The following is a 19,092-nucleotide window of genomic DNA, read 5'->3' as shown; positions in this document are numbered from 1 at the left end:
CAGTCACCATGACCAAGGCAATTCTTATAAGGACAACATTTCATTGGGGCTGGCTTACAGGTTCAGAGGTTCAGTTCATTATTAGTGAGGTGGAAGCATGTCAACATCCAGGAAGGCATGGTTCTACATCTTCATCTGAAGGCCACTAGGAGAAAACTGTCTTCCAGGCAGCTAGGAAGAGGGTCTTAATGCCCATGCCCACAATGACTTAATTCCTCCAATAAGGCCACACCTCCAAATAATGCCACTTCCTGGGCCAGGCATATTCAAACTACCAGTGTACATGTATCAAAAAGTGTTTTACTTAAACATGAGTGGTATCTTTATTTTTAGTGGTTTTAAATTTGGGGGAAATTTTAGCTAGAGAAGAATTAATCACAGTTAAGCCCAAGAGCCACATTATTTCCTTAATGAGAAGAGAATTTGTCAAATTCAAAACTAAATTAAACCAAGTCTTTCACATAGTCTCCTAAAGCAACATCCAACACTACATATTCTTGACCATCCATACATAGAAAGTTCCTAACAGAATAGAGCAAGTTTTCTTTACCTGAAGCAGGAGCCACGAGCAGTTTGTAGCCACCAAATTTCCCTCTTGGTGCTTTCCATGAAATCTGTATACTGTCATGGGATATTACATTATATCTTAACCTTGTGGGTGGAGCCACTGAAAAAGAAAAACAAATATGAAAATTTCAAATTTAAATTACAGAGTCAATGTAGCATAACCAAAAATACATAAGACTTCATCAGTCTTGAAAGATGTTCTTTCTACAACCCTAATAATGAGTCAATCAGAGAGCAAAATGAGACAAATGTGAAAGCTTGTGCTTTTTCTCTCAAGGGATACCCCTTTGTCAAACAGCATTGACCTATGACATGGGGTTAAAATTGATTATTTAATACCCATACAACACTCCACAGACCCAAAGAAGCTAACGAGAAGGAAGGAACAAGTGAGGATGTTTGAATCTCATTTAGAAGGGGGAATAAAATAGTCATAGGAGGCAGCTGGAGGGAGGAAACTGGGTGGGAGAAGGGATGGGGAGGGGAAGTGAGGGGATTCAGGATCAGGTGTGGGGAGAGGTAGGAGAGATGGCCAAATAGCCAGGAGAATGAACAGAACTCTGTAACTAGTGGAGGTGGGTGATGGGCACATCTCAAGGACATGCCAGAGACCTGGGATAGGAGAGGCTCCCAAAAATCAAAGGGGTGGCCTTAGCTTAGACTCACGACAGTGGGGATATGAAACCTGAAGAGGCAGGACACCCGGTGGAATATTAGGAACATGAACACATCCACAAAACTTTCAACCCAAAATTTATTCTGTCTACAAGAAATGTAAGGATGGGGGAATGGAACAGGGACTGTGGAAATGGCCAAACAATAACTGACCCAATTAGAGACCTACCCATGGGCAAGCACCAATTCCTGACACTATTAATGATACTCTGCTATTCTTACAGACTAGAGTCTAATATGGCTGTCCTCTGAGAGACTCCACCCAGCAGATGTCTCAGACAGATGCAGATACCTACAGTCAAACATTGAATGAAGCTTAGGGATCTTTATTATGGAAAAGTTGGGGGAAGGATTGAAGGGCCTAAAGGGGATATGAACTCCATAAGAAGGCCAACAGAGCCAACTAACCTGGACCATTGGGGCCTTTCAGAGATTGAACCAACAACCAAACAGCATACACTGGTTGGACCTAGGCCTCCTGCACATATGTAGCAGATGTGCAGCTTGGTCTTCATGTGAGTCCTGAACAACTGGAACAGGGGCTATTCCTAAAGCTGCTTCCTGTCTGTGGGATATGTTCTTGTAACTGGGCTTCCTAGTCTAGCCTCAGTTGGAAAGGATGTGCTGAGCCTCACAGAGAGTTGATGTGCCAAGGTGGAAGGATACTCAGGGGGACTCCCAACCCATCAGAGGAGAAGGGGATGGGGAGATAAGGAAATGATCTAATCTGTGAGAGGGGGAATCAGGAGGAGGACAGTGATAGGAGTGTAAAGTAATTAATTAATTAATTAATTAATAAAATTGAGTATCTACATCTCCTTCAGAAATTGAAGCCAATCTTGCAGAATTCATTATGTGTCAAGGATGTGTTTTCTACTTGGAACATGAAAACTTCTCTACCCTATAGAGACCATTGCATGTATGACTTCAAGTTTTCCCCTGTGACAATCACATGGTTTTGATAATATAATATTGGAGGAAAGTATTCCAGGCATATTATGGTCATAAAATATTCATCTTAAAGCATTTGAGAGAACCTAGAGACATGGCTCAGTGGTTAAGAGTAGGTACTGCTTTTGAAGGTGACCCAAGTTCAGTTCTCAGAACCTGTCTCAGGGGACCCAAAGCCACCTGTAACTCCAGCTCCAGGGGATCTGATGGCATCTTTTGACCTTGACAGGCAGGCACTTGCACTCATAAGCGCACACACACACACACACACACACACACACACACACACAGAGAGAGAGAGAGAGAGAGAGGGGGGGAAGGGAGGGAGGGAGGGAGAGAAAGAGAGAGAGAGAGAGAGAGAGAGAGAGAGAGAGAAAATTCTAAAACGGTAAATCAATCACTGAAGATAGTGATCATTAAGAAATTCAGGATCAAATGCAAGATGATTGTGTTTTTTAAAGTTTGGTCAATTCTTCTGGAGAATCTGAACCCCATGTCAGGTATGTAGCACATGATCATAATTCAGGCCATAGCATTTGATTTTTCAGAACTGTCAAAAAGTGCTAAGATCTCTTTACTTTCATGTAAGTCATTAAAACTTCAGAATGCATTTCAGAACCCTCTGTAAATGCTCCAGGGTTTCAAAAAGAAGCTCTTTAGCATGAACACTTTTACTTAGTAATATCTAAACAAAAGTATTAGTTAGCACTACCCAAAGTCTGTATATGGACTGACCCAGGGCTCCAACTGCATATGTAGCAGAGGATAGCCTTGTAGGGGCACCAGTGGAAACGGAAGCCCTTGGTCCTGCCAAGGCTGGACCCCCAGTGTAGGGAATTGTTGGGGGAAAAGGTAATGGGAGGGGTGGGGAGGGTAACACCCATATAGAGGGGTTGGGGGACTGATGGCCTGGAAACCGGGAAAGGGAATAACATTTGAAATGTAAATAAGAAATACACAATTTAATAAAGACGGGAAAAATGTAAACAAAAAAATCCAAAAATGCAGGAAAAAAAAGTATTTGTTAGCAGAAATGTCACACCCATTACCCACTCTGTGCCTTTTTTTTTTAACTTTGGGACCCAGTGTTGGGGAAGGAAGCTGATGTTCTGAAAAGACATGAGGTATAATACAAGCTCAGGCATTGGTTTGCTTTCCAGTTTTGTCACTGATTAGCTGAACAGACTAAACTGAATGACCAAGCCTTCCAAAGCCACTTTCTTAGCTTTCAGAAGAACTGACACTTTTTACAAAGCTTCGATTATAACGTTAGACTAATTGACACAATACTACAAGTGGCCTACCAAAAAATGCTTCCCCTTCCTCTCCTTTTAACTCATGATGGGCTTTAAGAACTCATTTAAATCCTCACTAAAATATATCACTTGCCTGACTTTAGGATAAGAGAACCAAGGAACAGTAACTGAAAACCTTGTTCAAGTTCACACACAAGGGGTCACAAGTTCTGACCCACAAGAAATCCATGGTACTGTTTTTGAAGGAGACCCAACTTCAGTTCTTTACAGAAAGTCGCAATGAGCTATTGACCCAAGCTAGACTCATTTGGGAGGGGGAGAGTCTCAATTGAGAAAATGCCTCCATAAGACTTGCCTATATGAAGGTATGTCAGGCATTTCTCTTGATTAATTATTGATGTGAGGGACCCAACTGTGGGTGGTGCCATCTGTCGGCTGCTGGTTCTGAATTCTGCTATAAGAAAGCAGGCTGACCAAGCCATGAGGAAGAAGCCAGTAATCGTCTCTCCTCCATGGCTTCTGCTTAAGTTCCTCCCTCTAGGTTCCTGCCTTGGGTTCCTGCCCTGACTTCCCTCATTGAGATGACCTGAGAGCTGTAAGCTGAAATGAACCGTTTACTCCCCAAGTTGCTTTTGACTGGTATTTGTCACATCAGTAGAAACCCTGACTGAGACACTGTTCTACAATTCTCTAGGCATTTGGAATCAATGAGCACAGGACATTTCTCAAGAACAATATCTCCTTAGACTTGTTTTAATCATGCATAAATAGAAAGTGCTATTTACAGCACAACAAAACCATTAGTTTTGGAGTTTCAACTTGATATTCTGGCTAATGGGAAGATACAAACTTATCAAAAGAACAACTTTTTTAGTACCCAGCATTTTAAGGAACGTAGATAGTATTTTTTCAGTCTTTGACATGTGACTGCATTTCTATTCTTGTGGGGAATGTGACAAATACGAATTAAGAGTTTGAGGTAACATTTCTGAGCTCAATCAAATCAGGGGGTTTACATTTATCTCTGACAAGCTTTCGCATGAATGCGTTGGTGAGAAATCGGCCTACCTGGGACCCATGAAGTGGAAAGGGACAACAAGCAGGTGTGGGTTTGAGCTAAGCCAATTCTGAGAGGTTCAGTGGACTCTGTTAACATGCCAGGTGTGCTGAGATCTCAGGGAAAGCAGCGAAACTAACAGCATTCAGGATAGCTAGACTAGACAGTAGACATCTGTAGATTTCCTGCGTAGGCTATTTTCCTTTGAATACTGTGTGAGTTCATGGTCCTCAGCCTCTCTTTAGCCAACAGCTAATTTTCTAAGCTGCCAACAGAGAACAATGAGAACCGCATGGACTGTGTATCCTCTTTATGAAATGCAGATGTTCGTCTAGAACCCAAGGAGATATGCCTTCCATAGGCCTCCTCAAGGAAACAAAGGATGAAGCCAGTGACACAACAAAAGCAAGGGTCAACTCTTTGTGATTTACAAATAGTCCCTATGAACACATCATGCCACCACAACCGTGAAAAGCCAGGTCACATTGAACTCCAACAGAAGCCTCTATATTCTGACAATCACTAAAACAAAAATCTTTGGATAGATGCAAAGCACACATTTTTGCCTTCAGGGAGGGGGAACACATTGCAAAGAATGAACGTTAATTAAGACAAAGTTAGCTCCTTCTGCACCCCCAGCCTCTTCCTTTGGAAGGCACTGGGACTCAAGCCAAAGCCAGGGCAAGCAAAATTGACAGAAATACTGTAAAGAGTCATAGAAAAATAATTGCTCTTATCTCACAGAACAAGAATCTATGTGGTTTTTTTCCTCTTTGCAAGCAAAAGGGACGTGCTTCCCATTTCATATGTGCCGTCCTCAACTTCCAGTAAGTGCTTGAGTGAACTTGATTAAAAAGTTAATCTGTGTCGGTTCAAATCCTAACCTTTTCAAAAGGGCAAAATCAAGTGTAAAGTTTTGTTTGGGGACACACACTGGGAGCCTCGAGGAAGCCAACAGATTCTTCCTTTGGGTAGTGACATGAAGTTAGGCTTAACAGAAAGTACTTGTGTGTACATGAACTTCACCCCAGAGGGGAATGAGGAAGACCATCCACTTTTATCTTCTTTTTACTGTGGCTTGTTTCCAAAAGCACAAGGGGCTTTGTCTTGCTGTGCTGCACTGTGCTTTGTTAACAGGACAATTTGACAATCTTCCCATAGGAATCCATGGAAGGAAAAGCAGTTTTTTATTATTCCATAGTCTATCATCTAGCTTCTCATTTGATAGACTTCTGCTCTTTCCCAACTTCCTTTCCCCATGACCTCCTTCCCTCTCCCTCTCCTCCCTCTCCCTCTCCCTCTCCCTCTCCCTCTCCCTCTCCCTCTCCCTCTCCCTCTCCCTCTTCCTCTCTCTCCCTCTCTCTCTCTCTCTCTCTCTCTCTCTCTCTCTCTCTCTCTCTCTCTCTCTCTCTCTCCCCCTTTCCTCTCTCTCTTGCCTCTCTTGCCTCTCACTTGCCTCTCTCTCTTGCCTCTTTCTCTTGCCTCTCTCTCTTGCCTCTCACTTGCCTCTCTCTCTTGCCTCTTTCTCTCCTCTTTCTCAACTCACTTGCAATGTTGCTGTTTTTGAGAAATGATGAATTATATAAAGATTTGCCTAATGAGATATTTTCATAAATTACTTTAACACTGTTTTTACATAGGGGTTCAACCAGAGACATCTTGTGCATGTCAGTGCCCATGACCTTCAGCTACACTTCACTGGTTAGGAAGTACATGGGTGTCTCAAGCCAGGTCAAGCAGGATCCCCAACCCTTACCCCAACTCCAACCCCTGGAATCCAAAACTCAAGTCCAATGATAAAAGGAATGACAGAAGCTAAGTGTTTTCATCTCGATGGACTGTCTATTGGGAAAGGTAGTTAGTCCCTACATGTGGCATGTCTAGACGTCAATATTTCAGTCTTTTCCAAGTTTAAGACCATAACTTCAATTTTGATTAAATGAGACACTATGTTATCTACTAGTAAATACATTTTGAATTGGCCAAAGAAAATTGAAACTTTTTGCAATCACAAATCACTTCTGATAGAGATGCTACAGTCAAGGTCATAGTGAATAGTTTCCTCTTCAAAGCATAGGCATGGTGGCACATGACTGCATTTCTAGCTAAAGTGGGAGAATTATGGGTTCTGGCCCAATCTGGGCCACATAACAAGATCCTACCTTAATAACAAAGTTTATGAAGCTAAATTGATGTGATAATGTATGGTTTTTATTCTTTTAAAAAATCTTTAAAAGTGAAGAAGTACTTTGGCTGTTTTTCTGAAATAGACAAATAAATTAGGTTTTCTCTTATGCATTTTTTCTATTAAATGCGTTGCCCATTGCTGTTGATTTATGCATAGGGCGGGTTAGATTTTGTAGGACACTTAACTGGAGGATATACTAGTAGTTCTTTTAATCTCATTAATAATATAATATGTTATAATTTCATGATCCATTATAAAGATGGTCAACACTGCAGTTAGGCAAATATTTTCAACTTCCAAATATGTTGGGCTACTCACAGCACAAAAAAGCACACGCTCATGAGCTAACATGGGCGTCTCTATGAAGTAACATAAAGCCTACGTGAGAAATCTTCGCTTTCACATGCCTTGTTTTGTTTTGTTTCTGAGGTAGTGTCTTATGTAGCACATGCTGGGCTTGAACTTACTTTAGGTGAAGATGATGAATTCTTGATCCTCCTGCCTCTGTGAACCCCCTCCATGTCCCTCCTGATATCAACTGCACTATTGCTGTAAATTTCATAAGTGGAGTGGCTGGAAATACCAAGCTGGGATTACAAATGCCACCACATCCAGCCTTGCCTAGAATTTGAAGTGGCAGTTGCTTTATCATCATTCTAAGTAAATATTGCTAGAAACCAGTGCAGTTACTGTGACGTTCTGACAGAATGTGCAGACCACCGTTCCATCATTACATTAGGCAGGCAGACACAACTTTCATCATGGATCTTGTTCCACACTTCACTTCTAAGATGTAGTTCCCTGACTCTTCCCAGAGCTTTTGTAATCTCTTCATCTTCATCTTCTTCTACTTCTTCCTCCTCCTTCTCTTCTCCTCCTCTTTCTCCTTTTCTTCTTTTTTTCTTCTTTCTCTTTCATTGATGCTCTCAATCAGACATTTTTATTCTACTGAACTCATGTCTGAGAATGTTCTTCTGGCTTTTTCCGTGGAACTAGCACTCTCTAATAGTATCTCTAGGGCCCCTAAGGTCTCTAGCTGCTAACTGTAAAATACAATACAATTCAACTACAAGCTCTCCTGCCTTAATCTTTTCCTATGAACTTCATCAACTGCACACCTGCCAGCCCCACCTGGATTCCTCCCGAAAGCTTCAGGCCCCACATATTATCTAAGGAAGAACTTAATACCTTCCACTTAAATTATTCTTTCATCTATTAATCTCTTCCACAAATACCTTGTAGCTGAGACTCAGAAACTAAGGAAAGGCTGCTTTTAATGAGCTTCAGAAATCAAACAGTTGGGGTAGGAAAATAGCCAGCTGTCCTGTCCACTCAGGTCTCCATCAAGAAGCTTTAGAGTCACCTCTTAGCCTCCCTCTCCTCTACCTGCCTCCACACTTCATCAGCAAACCAACTCCTTCTCTTCTACCTCATGCAGCCACAGTATTCTCTCCATCCACATTGCCTGCTTCAGACTTTTAACACCCAGTTTATGAACAATTTGATATTTTAGCAGTCTGGCAACCTTACTCACTCACACCAGTGCCTAAACCCCCTTACGAGTCACAAGGACAGGTAGTGTCGTTATCAATTTACAATATAAAATCATCTACAATATAAAATTATTTGAGAATTATCAACAGTCTAACACTAATTTGTTTTCCAATCTTTGCTTTTTGCTCCAGCCCCATGGGATGTGCGCTGATATTATCTGTTAGTACCTTTATCTACCTAGCAACCGGTAAGCTTCTTGATAAGAAAAAAGAAAAGCCTTACTCAGCTTAGCTCTTTAATCACAGACACACAAACTGTGTCCCATGACCGTTCATTTGAAACAGAATAATCTGGCTGACAAGGTGAATCCAGTCAGTGCACCTCTGGAGATACTAGGTAAGAAATGTTTACAGCCAGTGACGTCACTCCAAAAATAGCAGGTTCTAAATGAATCAAAACCAAGGTGGCACCCGCTGATCGTTTCAGTGACTTGCTTCATTCCTAAGGACCTCTATCCTGCATCCTGGAATTGGGGACCAAGTTACCTCTAAAAACATTCTTTTGCCAGTGTAGATAAGACAAACAGAATCTGTCTCCTGAACCACTCACTGTGTGTTCAGTGAAGTGGTTGAAAATATGGCTGGCCGGGGCTGGGGATTTAGCTCAGTGGTAGAGCGCTTACCTAGGAAGCGCAAGGCCCTGGGTTCGGTCCCCAGCTCCGAGAAAAAAAAAAAAAAGAACCAAAAAGAAGAAAATATGGCTGGCAGCCCCCAGGTGCACGCACGACAGTTATTTGAACTTGCAGAGAGTCAACTTCCGTTCCAAACAGGTGTGCCTAGCTTTAAAGAAGCAGGGTGTGGCTATTCAGTCATTTAATCTTTCGACCCTCAGCTCCAGATACAAGACGTATCTTCCCGGAACCCCCCTATCGCATTTGTGCTTTTTGCTCTAGTGATGACTATTTGAGCTGCAGCCGCTGAGCTCCTGCAGGATTGTGCATTTGTCTAGTTATCGTGGTGTACATGCATACCATGTGCACAGACTTCATGACTAGCACAATTCTGTGTAAAAGGCCAGACAGTAGACATATTTGGCTTTGAAGAACTACAGTACCTGTCAGGACCACTATCCTCTGACACTGTGGCATAAAAGCAGCCATGCACAAAATGTAAGCAAATATACATGTAATAAAACTTCATCCAGACAGTGGCCCATGGATAGTAGTTTGTTAACCTCAGACTTACAAGAAATGGGGTTTAAAACAGTACAGATCTTGCTAACACAAAGAGTAGATTTCACAAACCCTTTTAAAAAATCAGAATAAAGTCACGTATTGGTGGCAACATCTACTAGACCCTGGACAATTTGAAGCTGTGTTCAGTTTTTGAAAAGACAGTATAATTGAGAACAAAGTTTGAAGTGATAGAAATATACACAGTTATGACAGCATACAACTTTAACCCAGTTCAGGAGCCATGGAAGCCAAGTCTCTATACATTTGAGGCCAGCAGTGTCTCTACATAGAAAATTCCAGGCCAGCCAGAACTACAAAGGGTGGCTAACGGCTAACATATCTAAAAATTAATATAGAATAATGTATTATAGACTCTCTGGGAAATAAGACAGGAATAAGATACACATACATATATGCTATTGCTATTTATCAATATAACCGACCTGGCAACATGCAGTTTTAATTTTCAAAGATATTTTCTGATCGCCTTTTCAGGCAGCCTCTCCTAACCAAGTACAAAATGACTATGCCCAGAGTTTCTGGTGATATGATCCTGGGAGTATTGTTCTCCTTTGCTATATAGCAAATGGTTGACAAATGAAAACAGCTGGATTGTCTGCCTGGACACACACTTGTACCAACAAAAGATTGTGAGGATGACAGACCCAAAGGGTAGGATGGATTTTCAATTACCTTGCCCCCGAACGATGGTGCAGAAATAAGCAACTGCCAAAAAAGCCAAAATCAGCCAGGCCCGCATCTTGCATTGCAAAATCGTCATCTTATTTTCTGCCTCTTACATCGGGTGCAACAGCTGCCTGGAAACAGAGGGGAAATGGAAAATAAGCATATTTTGTCATTCAGGGTAAACACGAGGGCCAACGTGGCTTAGAATTGATAAGAAGCAAGCAAATCCCTAGAGTGCTGGGTATTTCGCTCTCAAATACAAACTGACAGAAGAAAGCTCTCTTTCCCTCGAAAATTCTGTATTGTATACAATTACTTGAAATATTTGGGGGGGGCTGGATAGGTGACATACACCTTTTATCCCAGGACTCAGGAGTCAAAGGCAGACAGATCTCTATGAGTTTGAGAACAACCTGGTCTACATAGTAAGTCCCAGACCAGACAGCACTACATAGTGCCTTTCTCAAAAGAAAAAAAAAAAAGGCAACATTAAGGTTGTAAGAGCCGCAGGTGATGACTCAATGTGCTACTGCTCATATAACTCACAGAGAAAAAGGTAACATCGCACAAGGCCTACACATGTACACAGCAGATAGAGTCCCAAAGCTAAAAATGGGCCAGTGGACACAGGGACCCATTATGAAGATGATGCCTGTAATGATACCTACTGACAAAGAAAACTCGGTTTTCTCCAGTGGAGTTTCAGGGTATGTTCCATGCTCAAGAGTGTTGACCAATACAGAAAGAAAGAAAGAAAGAAAGAAAGAAAGAAAGAAAGAAAGAAAGAAAGAAAGAAAGAAAGAAAAGTGAGAGAAGGAAGGAAGAAAGAAAGGAAGGGAGGGAGGGAGGAAAGGAGGGAGGGAGGGAGAGAGAGAGAGAGAGAGACCTCAAATTGATATTTTTGTGAACTTTTTGCCTCATATTGTTTTGGGTATTTTTTGTCTTACTGATTTTTGCTTGTTTATTTTGATCTTTGATTTTGTGGAGTTGTTCATGTGTGTATCTGTGTGTGTGTTTTTTTGTTGTTGTTGCTTTGAGTGGGTTTTTTGGTCTTGTTTTGTAAAGGGAGAGAAGGAGGACAAGAAGATCAAGTTGGGTGGGTAGAAAGACAGGGAAGATCTGAGAGAAACTAGGGGAGGAAAAACATAAGAAAAAGAGAGAGGGAGGGAGGGAGGGAGGGAGGGAGGGAGGGAAAGAAAGAAAGAAAGAAAGAAAGAAAGAAAGAAAGAAAGAGAAGTGAGAGAAGGAAGGAAGAAAGGAAGGGAGGGAGGGAGGAAAGGAGGGAGGGAGGGAGAGAGAGAGAGAGAGAGAGAGAGAGACCTCAAACTGATATTTTTGTGAACTTTTTGCCTCATATTGTTTTGGGTATTTTTTGTCTTACTGATTTTTGCTTGTTTATTTTGATCTTTGATTTTGTGGAGTTGTTCATGTGTGTATCTGTGTGTGTGTGTGTGTTTTTTTTTGTTGCTTTGAGTGGGTTTTTTGGTCTTGTTTTGTAAAGGGAGAGAAGGAGGACAAGAAGATCAAGTTGGGTGGGTAGAAAGACAGGGAAGATCTGAGAGAAACTAGGGGAGGAAAAACATAAGAAAAAGAGAGAGGGAGGGAGGGAGGGAGGGAGGGAAAGAAAGAAAGAAAGAAAGAGAGAAAGAAAGAAAGAAAGAAAGAAAGAAAGAAAGAAAGAAAGAAAGAAAAGTGAGAGAAGGAAGGAAGAAAGAAAGGAAGGGAGGGAGGGAGGAAAGGAGGGAGGGAGGGAGAGAGAGAGAGAGAGAGAGAGAGAGAGAGAGAGAGAGACCTCAAACTGATATTTTTGTGAACTTTTTGCCTCATATTGTTTTGGGTATTTTTTGTCTTACTGATTTTTGCTTGTTTATTTTGATCTTTGATTTTGTGGAGTTGTTCATGTGTGTATCTGTGTGTGTGTGTGTGTTTTTTTTTTGTTGCTTTGAGTGGGTTTTTTGGTCTTGTTTTGTAAAGGGAGAGAAGGAGGACAAGAAGATCAAGTTGGGTGGGTAGAAAGACAGGGAAGATCTGAGAGAAACTAGGGGAGGGAAAACATAAGAAAAAGAAAGAAAAAGAGAGAGGGAGGGAGGGAAAGAAAGAAAGAAAGAAAGAAGGAAGGAAGGAAGGAAGGAAGGAAGGAAAGGAAGGAAGGAAGGAAGGAAGAGAGAGAGAGAGAGAGAGAGAGAGAGAGAGAGAGGGAGAGGGAGAGATAGGGGCATTATAATGGGTTGAGATGTTCAGGCTGAACTGTGAGTCTGTTCTGAAAAATAGGTGTAAATTGCTTACTCTGCTTAAAACAGAATCTTTTCCAATCATGTGTCCCTCCTGTATCCATCTCTGTAAGGTAAAATCTACTGTCACCCTGCATTACCTACAAACCACAAATGAGGCCTACCTTTATACTGGTGATCAAAGAGAACTTTCTAACAAGAAATCACTGCTCAATTTTCCCCTCATGAGTTGAATAATCTCCAATCCTTTGATCTTTTCTCACAGCTCTTTTTGTTTCTAATATATATGAATCTGAAACTCTTCCAAATACCTTTTTTTATGGTAGTTAAGGGAGAGGTACAAAAACAGAGTAAAAAAGACTAGAGAGGAAGAAAGAAGTCAGGAAAAGGAAAGGGCAGAAAAATAGAAAGAGAGAAAAGACAGAGGAAAGGGCTTTATACTTGGTATTAGTATAAAAGGTCATTCTATTGGCCACAAATGCATTTTAAGTCATTGCATTGGATAATTCTGAGCTCTTTCCTTGAAGATTGAGAAGACATTTGTGTAGCCATGGTAAGGTGTCCACACTCCTATGTGTTAATAATCTCTCACCCATGTTCCTGTGAGCGTTCATAATTAAACTCATTGGTTAAATAATCACAAAACATGAAGTAGGAGGGGACTAGTTGGGTAGAAGAAAGAGATCAGGGGCTGGGGATTTAGCTCAGTAGTAGAGCGCTTACCTAGGAAGCGCAAGGCCCTGGGTTCGGTCCCCAGCTCCGAAAAAAAAAAAAAAAAGAACCAAAAAAAAAAAAAGAAGAAAGAGATCAGTTGGAGTATAGAAGGATAAGGGGGAGTAATAGGGAAGTAAATGCGATGCAATTACGTACAGTTATGAAATTTTCACAACAAAATCTAATATATAATTCAAATATACTTTTAAAAGCTATAACATACTATCTAAAAGTTTTGTTCTACGAGAACATCTTTACTCATCTGTCCAGTCACGTATTCACTCAATTTTTTTATTCAAAACTGTTCCACACAAGATCTAAAGCAACTTTACAAGTGTCACTGCGTTTTATTCATCTTAATATGTATTCCACTTTCTGTATGTGGAAAAACATTCTAAATACTTTATCTACACAAATGCAACTTGACCCGTAGAAACTTCCTTAGACCTCACAGCAGCCTTTAGAGTGACCATGCTTTGAACACTGGACACAGCAAGTCACAAGGGAATATCAAAATTGCAGGGTTTGTGAAGCCCAGAGTAGGAAGTTTACTTAGGTAGACCAGATGAAGAACAGCATTCTCAGAAAGCAGTCCCACAGTATCACTCTTCGTACCAATGTGTGCATACCTTAAAATCCCTCTTCTTGTTGATCCTGTGTCCTACTTGCAACTCTGATTTGGTAATAAAAGACCCTAAGCCAAAAAAGTAGCTTAATAAGAATGTATCTACTTGGCTTACAATTCCAGGTTACAATCCATCTCTTGGAGGGAAGTCTAGTCAGAAACTCAAATAGCCATTCACATCATTTCCTCATGTAAGAGCAGAGAGAAAGAAATGCATTCATACTGCCTGCTTGCTCTCAGCTAGCTGTCTCCTGCCCTGTAACATTTAGGACCTTTGCCCAGAGATTGGACAATAGGCTAGGTCTTCTGACATCAACTAACAATCAAGACAGTCCCCAAGAGATTGAGTTCCCTCAACTGAGGCTCTCTTCTTAGGCGATTCTAGGTTGTAAATACAGGCTCCCACCCCTAACCAAGAAGCATCTGCAAGTGACACCATTGACAAAGAAAAATCATGGAGTCTCACCAGGTATGTTGTCTACACTTTCAGGGCTGGACCCAAGTCCAAGAGTAGTTGGCCAACACAAAAAAAACTCAATGGTATTTTTGTGGACTTTTTGTCTCCTTTTGCTTTTGGCTTTTTTTTTATCCTATTGGTCTTTTGCTTGTATGTTTTCATTTTTGTGTTTTTTGGTTATGTGGGGGGGGTATGTATGTATTTCTTATAATTTTGATTGTTTTTAAAGAGAGAAAAAGAACACAAACTTTTATGGGAAAGAAAATGAAAATGATCTAAGAGGAAAACATAATCAAAATTTATTGTATAAATTTTTTTCAGTAAAAAATAAATCATAAAAATCAGGAGTTTAAGTAAAAAAAAAAGCCATTGCAGATCCCATAGATAATGTTATTACTCTAAGAACTAATATTTGGTCTTCTTTCCTGAGTGTTGTGTAAATATTTGTTGCTGATAATAAAGGTCCTTTTTCAATACATTTGACAGGGTCACAATTAATTTGTCAGTATTTTAAAAAATTTTTAGGTTATTTCCAAAGTTCTCAAACATATGTAAACACTGCACTTAACATCCTTACTGATGCTTTGAACTCGTACTGTGCTTTGGCAAAACTTAAAATATGGAACTGCTAGGTAAAACAAGATGTACGTTTTGTTTTGTTTTGTTTTGTTTTGAAACTTGGTCCCAATAGTTCACTCGGGCTGGCTTTGACCTAATGTCCTCTCTGCTTCAGTCTCCCAAATGGTGGGATTGCACACATGTATAACCAAGCCCCATGAAATGCAAGTTACTAAACCCAGAGCTATATGGACAGTTACACTGATCTCTGCTCCCACCAGCATCTTACCAAGTACCATGCTGTACTGATTCTTCCATTGCAGGGATATAACATGATCAGATTTGATAGGTAAATGTGAGTGTAACAGTCTCATTTTAATTTGATTTCCATAGACGATTAGTCACTTTTACATATATATGTATCTATATGCATATACATTTCTATATGTTTGCATACATGTATATATTTGTGTGGGTGTGTATATTTTTCATGGGTGTGTCTGTTTGTGTATATGTATATATTTGCATATGTGTATATATTAACCCAAACTTCTGACAGAATACCTTACAGAAAGCAATTGTTGCTTTCTGCTAAGTTTCAGAGATGTCAGTCACCATGACAGGGAGAAGATGGCAAATTAGAGCAGTTAATCAAGGCAACAAAGACCTAGTAAGGGGAGTACAGGAAGTCCTGGGGGAAGACACTGAACCTAGGCACATCCGAGGGACCCACTTCCTTTAACCAAGCAGGAAGTTCCACTGCCTTCTAACAGTCTATTCAAATTTTATGTGTTCCAATATATTATTAAACCACTGGTGACTCAGAGTCCTCATGATCTAATGGTTTTGCTGTTTCCTGGGCATGTACCAATACAGTTCAGGTTAATGTCTACCAATTAAAATCAACTATAATCAGGTAAAGAGAGATAGCTCAGTAGTTCAGAGTGCTGGCTGCTCTTGTAAAGAACTTGGGTTCAGGGGTTGGGGATTTAGCTCAGTGGTAGAACGCTTGCCTAGGAAGCGCAAGGCCCTGGGTTCGGTCCCCAGCTCCAAAAAAAAGAACCAAAAAAAGAACTTGGGTTCACACACATGGCGGCCCACAAACATCCATAAGTGACGTCCTTTTCTTCAAACGAAGAGCAGGAGTTTAAGTTTCTCTGTATAGCGTTTGCTATCCCAGAACTTATTCTGTGGACAAGTATGGCTTCCAACTCATAGAAATCCACCTACCTCTGCTTCCTGGGTGCTATTAAAGGCCTACGCCATCACTACTTAGCTTTAGTTTGTTTTTTAAGACTCTCACTATGAAGCCCATGCTGACTTTGGTCCTCTTTCCTCAACCTTCCAAATGCCAGTGATTCAGGTATGAGCCACCATGCCGTAAATTTCTCTAGTATTTCTACTCTGAGGTCTTTGATAGCGGAATACCCAGAGAAAATTTCCGCCATATCAGGAAATTTGTAAGAGTCGCCCTTTTTAATCTCCCAATTTACAAAGCTTGGCAGGAGGCTCTGACATATGAGTATTTAATACAACATATCTTACTTGTTAGGCCTCAGATATTTTAAGTTGTTCTCATGATATTTCTCTCTGGCCTGAATGCTCTTCTTCTGAAAGATGCTAGCTGGGCCTTTGTAACAGATCTAATCTAGCAAAGCACATAACAACTAGGCTTTAGGCTAGAGGCCGGGATGAAAGATAATTTTTCATCAACTCTGGAAAAGCTTCATTAAGCGAGAGATAAGGTCCCTAAGAGTCCTCTCCAAGTCTGTAAAAGCTATAGATAGGTACAAGGTCAGTGCAGCCATTGGGTACTGACTATTGACACTAAAGCCCAAAGACCTGCTTAGAGGACTTCCTAATGTTAGACTCTTGGGACATAAACTTGTTGGTGGCAGCCACAATGACCTCAAGGCTCAGCTGAGTTTTGCTGGAAGGGAATATCAGGGTCACTTGGATCTGAGTCTGGACTATCCTAGGAATTTTCTTCTCATTGTGAGCCATAGATATCATCTCGCTTTTTTGGCTTCTTCCAGACCCTCCAGGGTCATTCTCCTTTGTGATCTATTATGGTGCCTTTTTACCAGGGGACTGGAAATAAAGGAGGAGACCTTCTGTTTGCAAAGCTGTCTCTGCAGAGCTGCTCCTACACTACCAAGGGAGAGAAAGACTGGGATGCTAATAGTGGGGTCCTTACCCGCATTGAAAATGCCACTGGAGGGGCTGGGGATTTAGCTCAGTGGTAGAGCACTTACCTAGGAAGCGCAAGGCCCTGGGTTCGGTCCAAAAAAGAAAAAAGAAATGCCACTGGACCCCAGTCACTGAACTGCCTGCTGTCTTCTGCAGGCCATTTCCACTGAGAAAAAAGGAATCATCATACATATGTCCCCTATCCAGAACTTCCACCCTTTCAACCCCTTTGCTGATGCAAGTAATGATGATGACCTGCTTCCTGCTAGCACTGAGGATTATATCCATGTAAGAATTCAACAGAGAAATGTAAGGGAAGACCCTTACAACTGTCCAAGGGATCACTGATGATTATGATAAAAAAAAAAAACTACTGAAGGCGTTTCAGAAGAAATTTGCCTGCGATGGTACTGTAACTGAGCGTCTAGGATATGGAGAAGTAACTCAGCTTCAAGGTGACCGGCACAAGAACATATGCCAGTTCCTGATAGAAATTGGACTGGCTAAGGATGATTAGCTGAAGGTTCATGGGTTTTAAGCGTTTGTGGCTCTCTGAAGCTTAAGTGAGGATTTCCTTGCAATGAATAGAATTTCCCTTCTGTCCCTTGTCACAAGTTTAAAAACCTCACAGCATGTATAATGTAATCATTTGGGGTCTGCTTTTAACTTGGACTAGTGTAACTCCTTCGTGAAAAAAACTGAAAAGAGTCCCTTCCCCACCACCACCACCACCAAAAAATAGAGAAAGAAAAAAGAAAAAGAAAATGTCATCGGGGAAAGCAACTTCTTCTTGCACACTGCCCAGAATGAATGAATACTTTGGGGCCACACAAAGGGGGAAATTTAGTTACACCAGAATGGCCCTCTGCTCTCATGAGGCAGCACCGCATGCCGCAAGTAGCTTCTGGTAGAACCGTGCCACACTCAGAAGGAGATCCAGGAGACGGTCTCAGCTTGCATATCCCCTTGGGCGCTAGCCCTTACTGCTAAATGCTTTATCCAAACTCTCATCACAGCGACTTAGCATCCAAGGTTTTGAAGACTAAACCAGGTCCCATGAGGCAAGATTAGGACAATGATTCATCGCAAGGATCCCAAGATTCTGTCCATCTGTGTGAGCCTCCTGCACAGAGAGTTCTGGTGCCAGAATTTAGTCCTGGACTGAATTTGTGCCGCCCATTGGTGCATTGGCTCACAGAACCTCTTTCAACAACTGCCAATCAGACGTTCCTAGTCCAAAGTATCCTCTGGGGAGGTTCCTTCCAAGCTCCCTCACCTTCCTGGCATTAACTTAGCATCATTGTTACACTAAGTCTAACTTGTGCTGCTAAATCTGCATGCTACGTCAATATTCAAGGTTGACTTACGGTTTTCTTGAGTAATCTTGGTGTCATGATTATTCTGCCTTCATAAGAAAAGCTAGAAAGTATCCTAATATGATCTTTGCCCTGTTCAATGACCCTGGCCTTTCTCAAGGATTCATGGACAACTTTTTCCATTTTCTCTTTTTCTCTTGTTTACGATCTACTTCAATTTCGCACTTCTTGGCTCAGGTTTAAATGTCTCCACATAATTTTGTTCTCCATAGATGTGTTTTCATGTTTGCTAGTGCACTGCTGCATTATCTCAGTTCTGACTGCTCCTTTCCCACTTATAATCACAAAATCCGTATGTTTTAACCAAAAAATAGATTAAAAGGACTTGTGCGATTTGCAATTTTTGAGAGCAAGGTTCTACTAAATTGTCAAGTTCATTGCTTTGTTTTTTCAGTTTATTTCTTCATTTATCATTAATTGTTTTCTGTTTTAACTTTTATTTGATTGCAAGAAGTTCTTTTTAGTCTTCTTTTATTGTTTTGTTTCATCCTTCATTAATAAGACACTGTTCTTTCTTTGCCACTAAACATGTACGGACAGCATCCCAAAAGCTTTCATTTCCTTTTTAACCCAAGAGTTACTTTAGGGAATGTAGTAAAACAGAAATCTCCCTTGGTGTGGTGGTGTAATCCTTCAATCCCAGCACTGGGGAAATAGAGGCTGGAGACCCGGGTGTTCAAGGTTCATCTCAGCTACAGAGCAGGTTTGAGGCTAGTCTGAGTTATATGAGTCGTTGTCTTTAAAATTAATAATAAAGCATAATTCTATAAACTATCAAAGTAATATAACTGACCCACACTTCAACCTCAGTATTCTGCCTTTATGTCAGAAT

The 19,092-nt window shown here is 41.0% G+C and overlaps 1 protein-coding gene and 1 pseudogene across 4 annotated transcripts in view; one reads left to right on the top strand and one right to left on the bottom strand.

The window, feature by feature from the left end:
- Positions 1-19,092, bottom strand: part of Col14a1 (collagen type XIV alpha 1 chain) — a 215,166-nt gene that overhangs the window by 184,513 nt on the left and 11,561 nt on the right. For 2 of the 4 annotated variants that reach the window (NM_001130548.2, XM_087557373.1), the window contains 2 exon segments: positions 551-667; positions 10,116-10,240. In NM_001130548.2, the coding sequence (NP_001124020.1) occupies positions 551-667; positions 10,116-10,203 (205 nt within the window). In that variant the 5' untranslated portion in view covers positions 10,204-10,240. 4 annotated transcript variants of the gene reach the window in all.
- Positions 17,077-17,422, top strand: Eif1-ps1 (eukaryotic translation initiation factor 1, pseudogene 1; annotated as a pseudogene).

This window comes from Rattus norvegicus, chromosome 7 (genome assembly GCF_021556685.1).
Source record: "Rattus norvegicus strain SHRSP/BbbUtx chromosome 7, alternate assembly SHRSP_T2T, whole genome shotgun sequence".
Classification (NCBI taxonomy): Eukaryota; Metazoa; Chordata; class Mammalia; order Rodentia; family Muridae; genus Rattus; species Rattus norvegicus.
The sequence above is the reverse complement of the archived record's forward strand: the minus strand, read 5'-3'. Positions and strand labels throughout refer to the sequence as shown.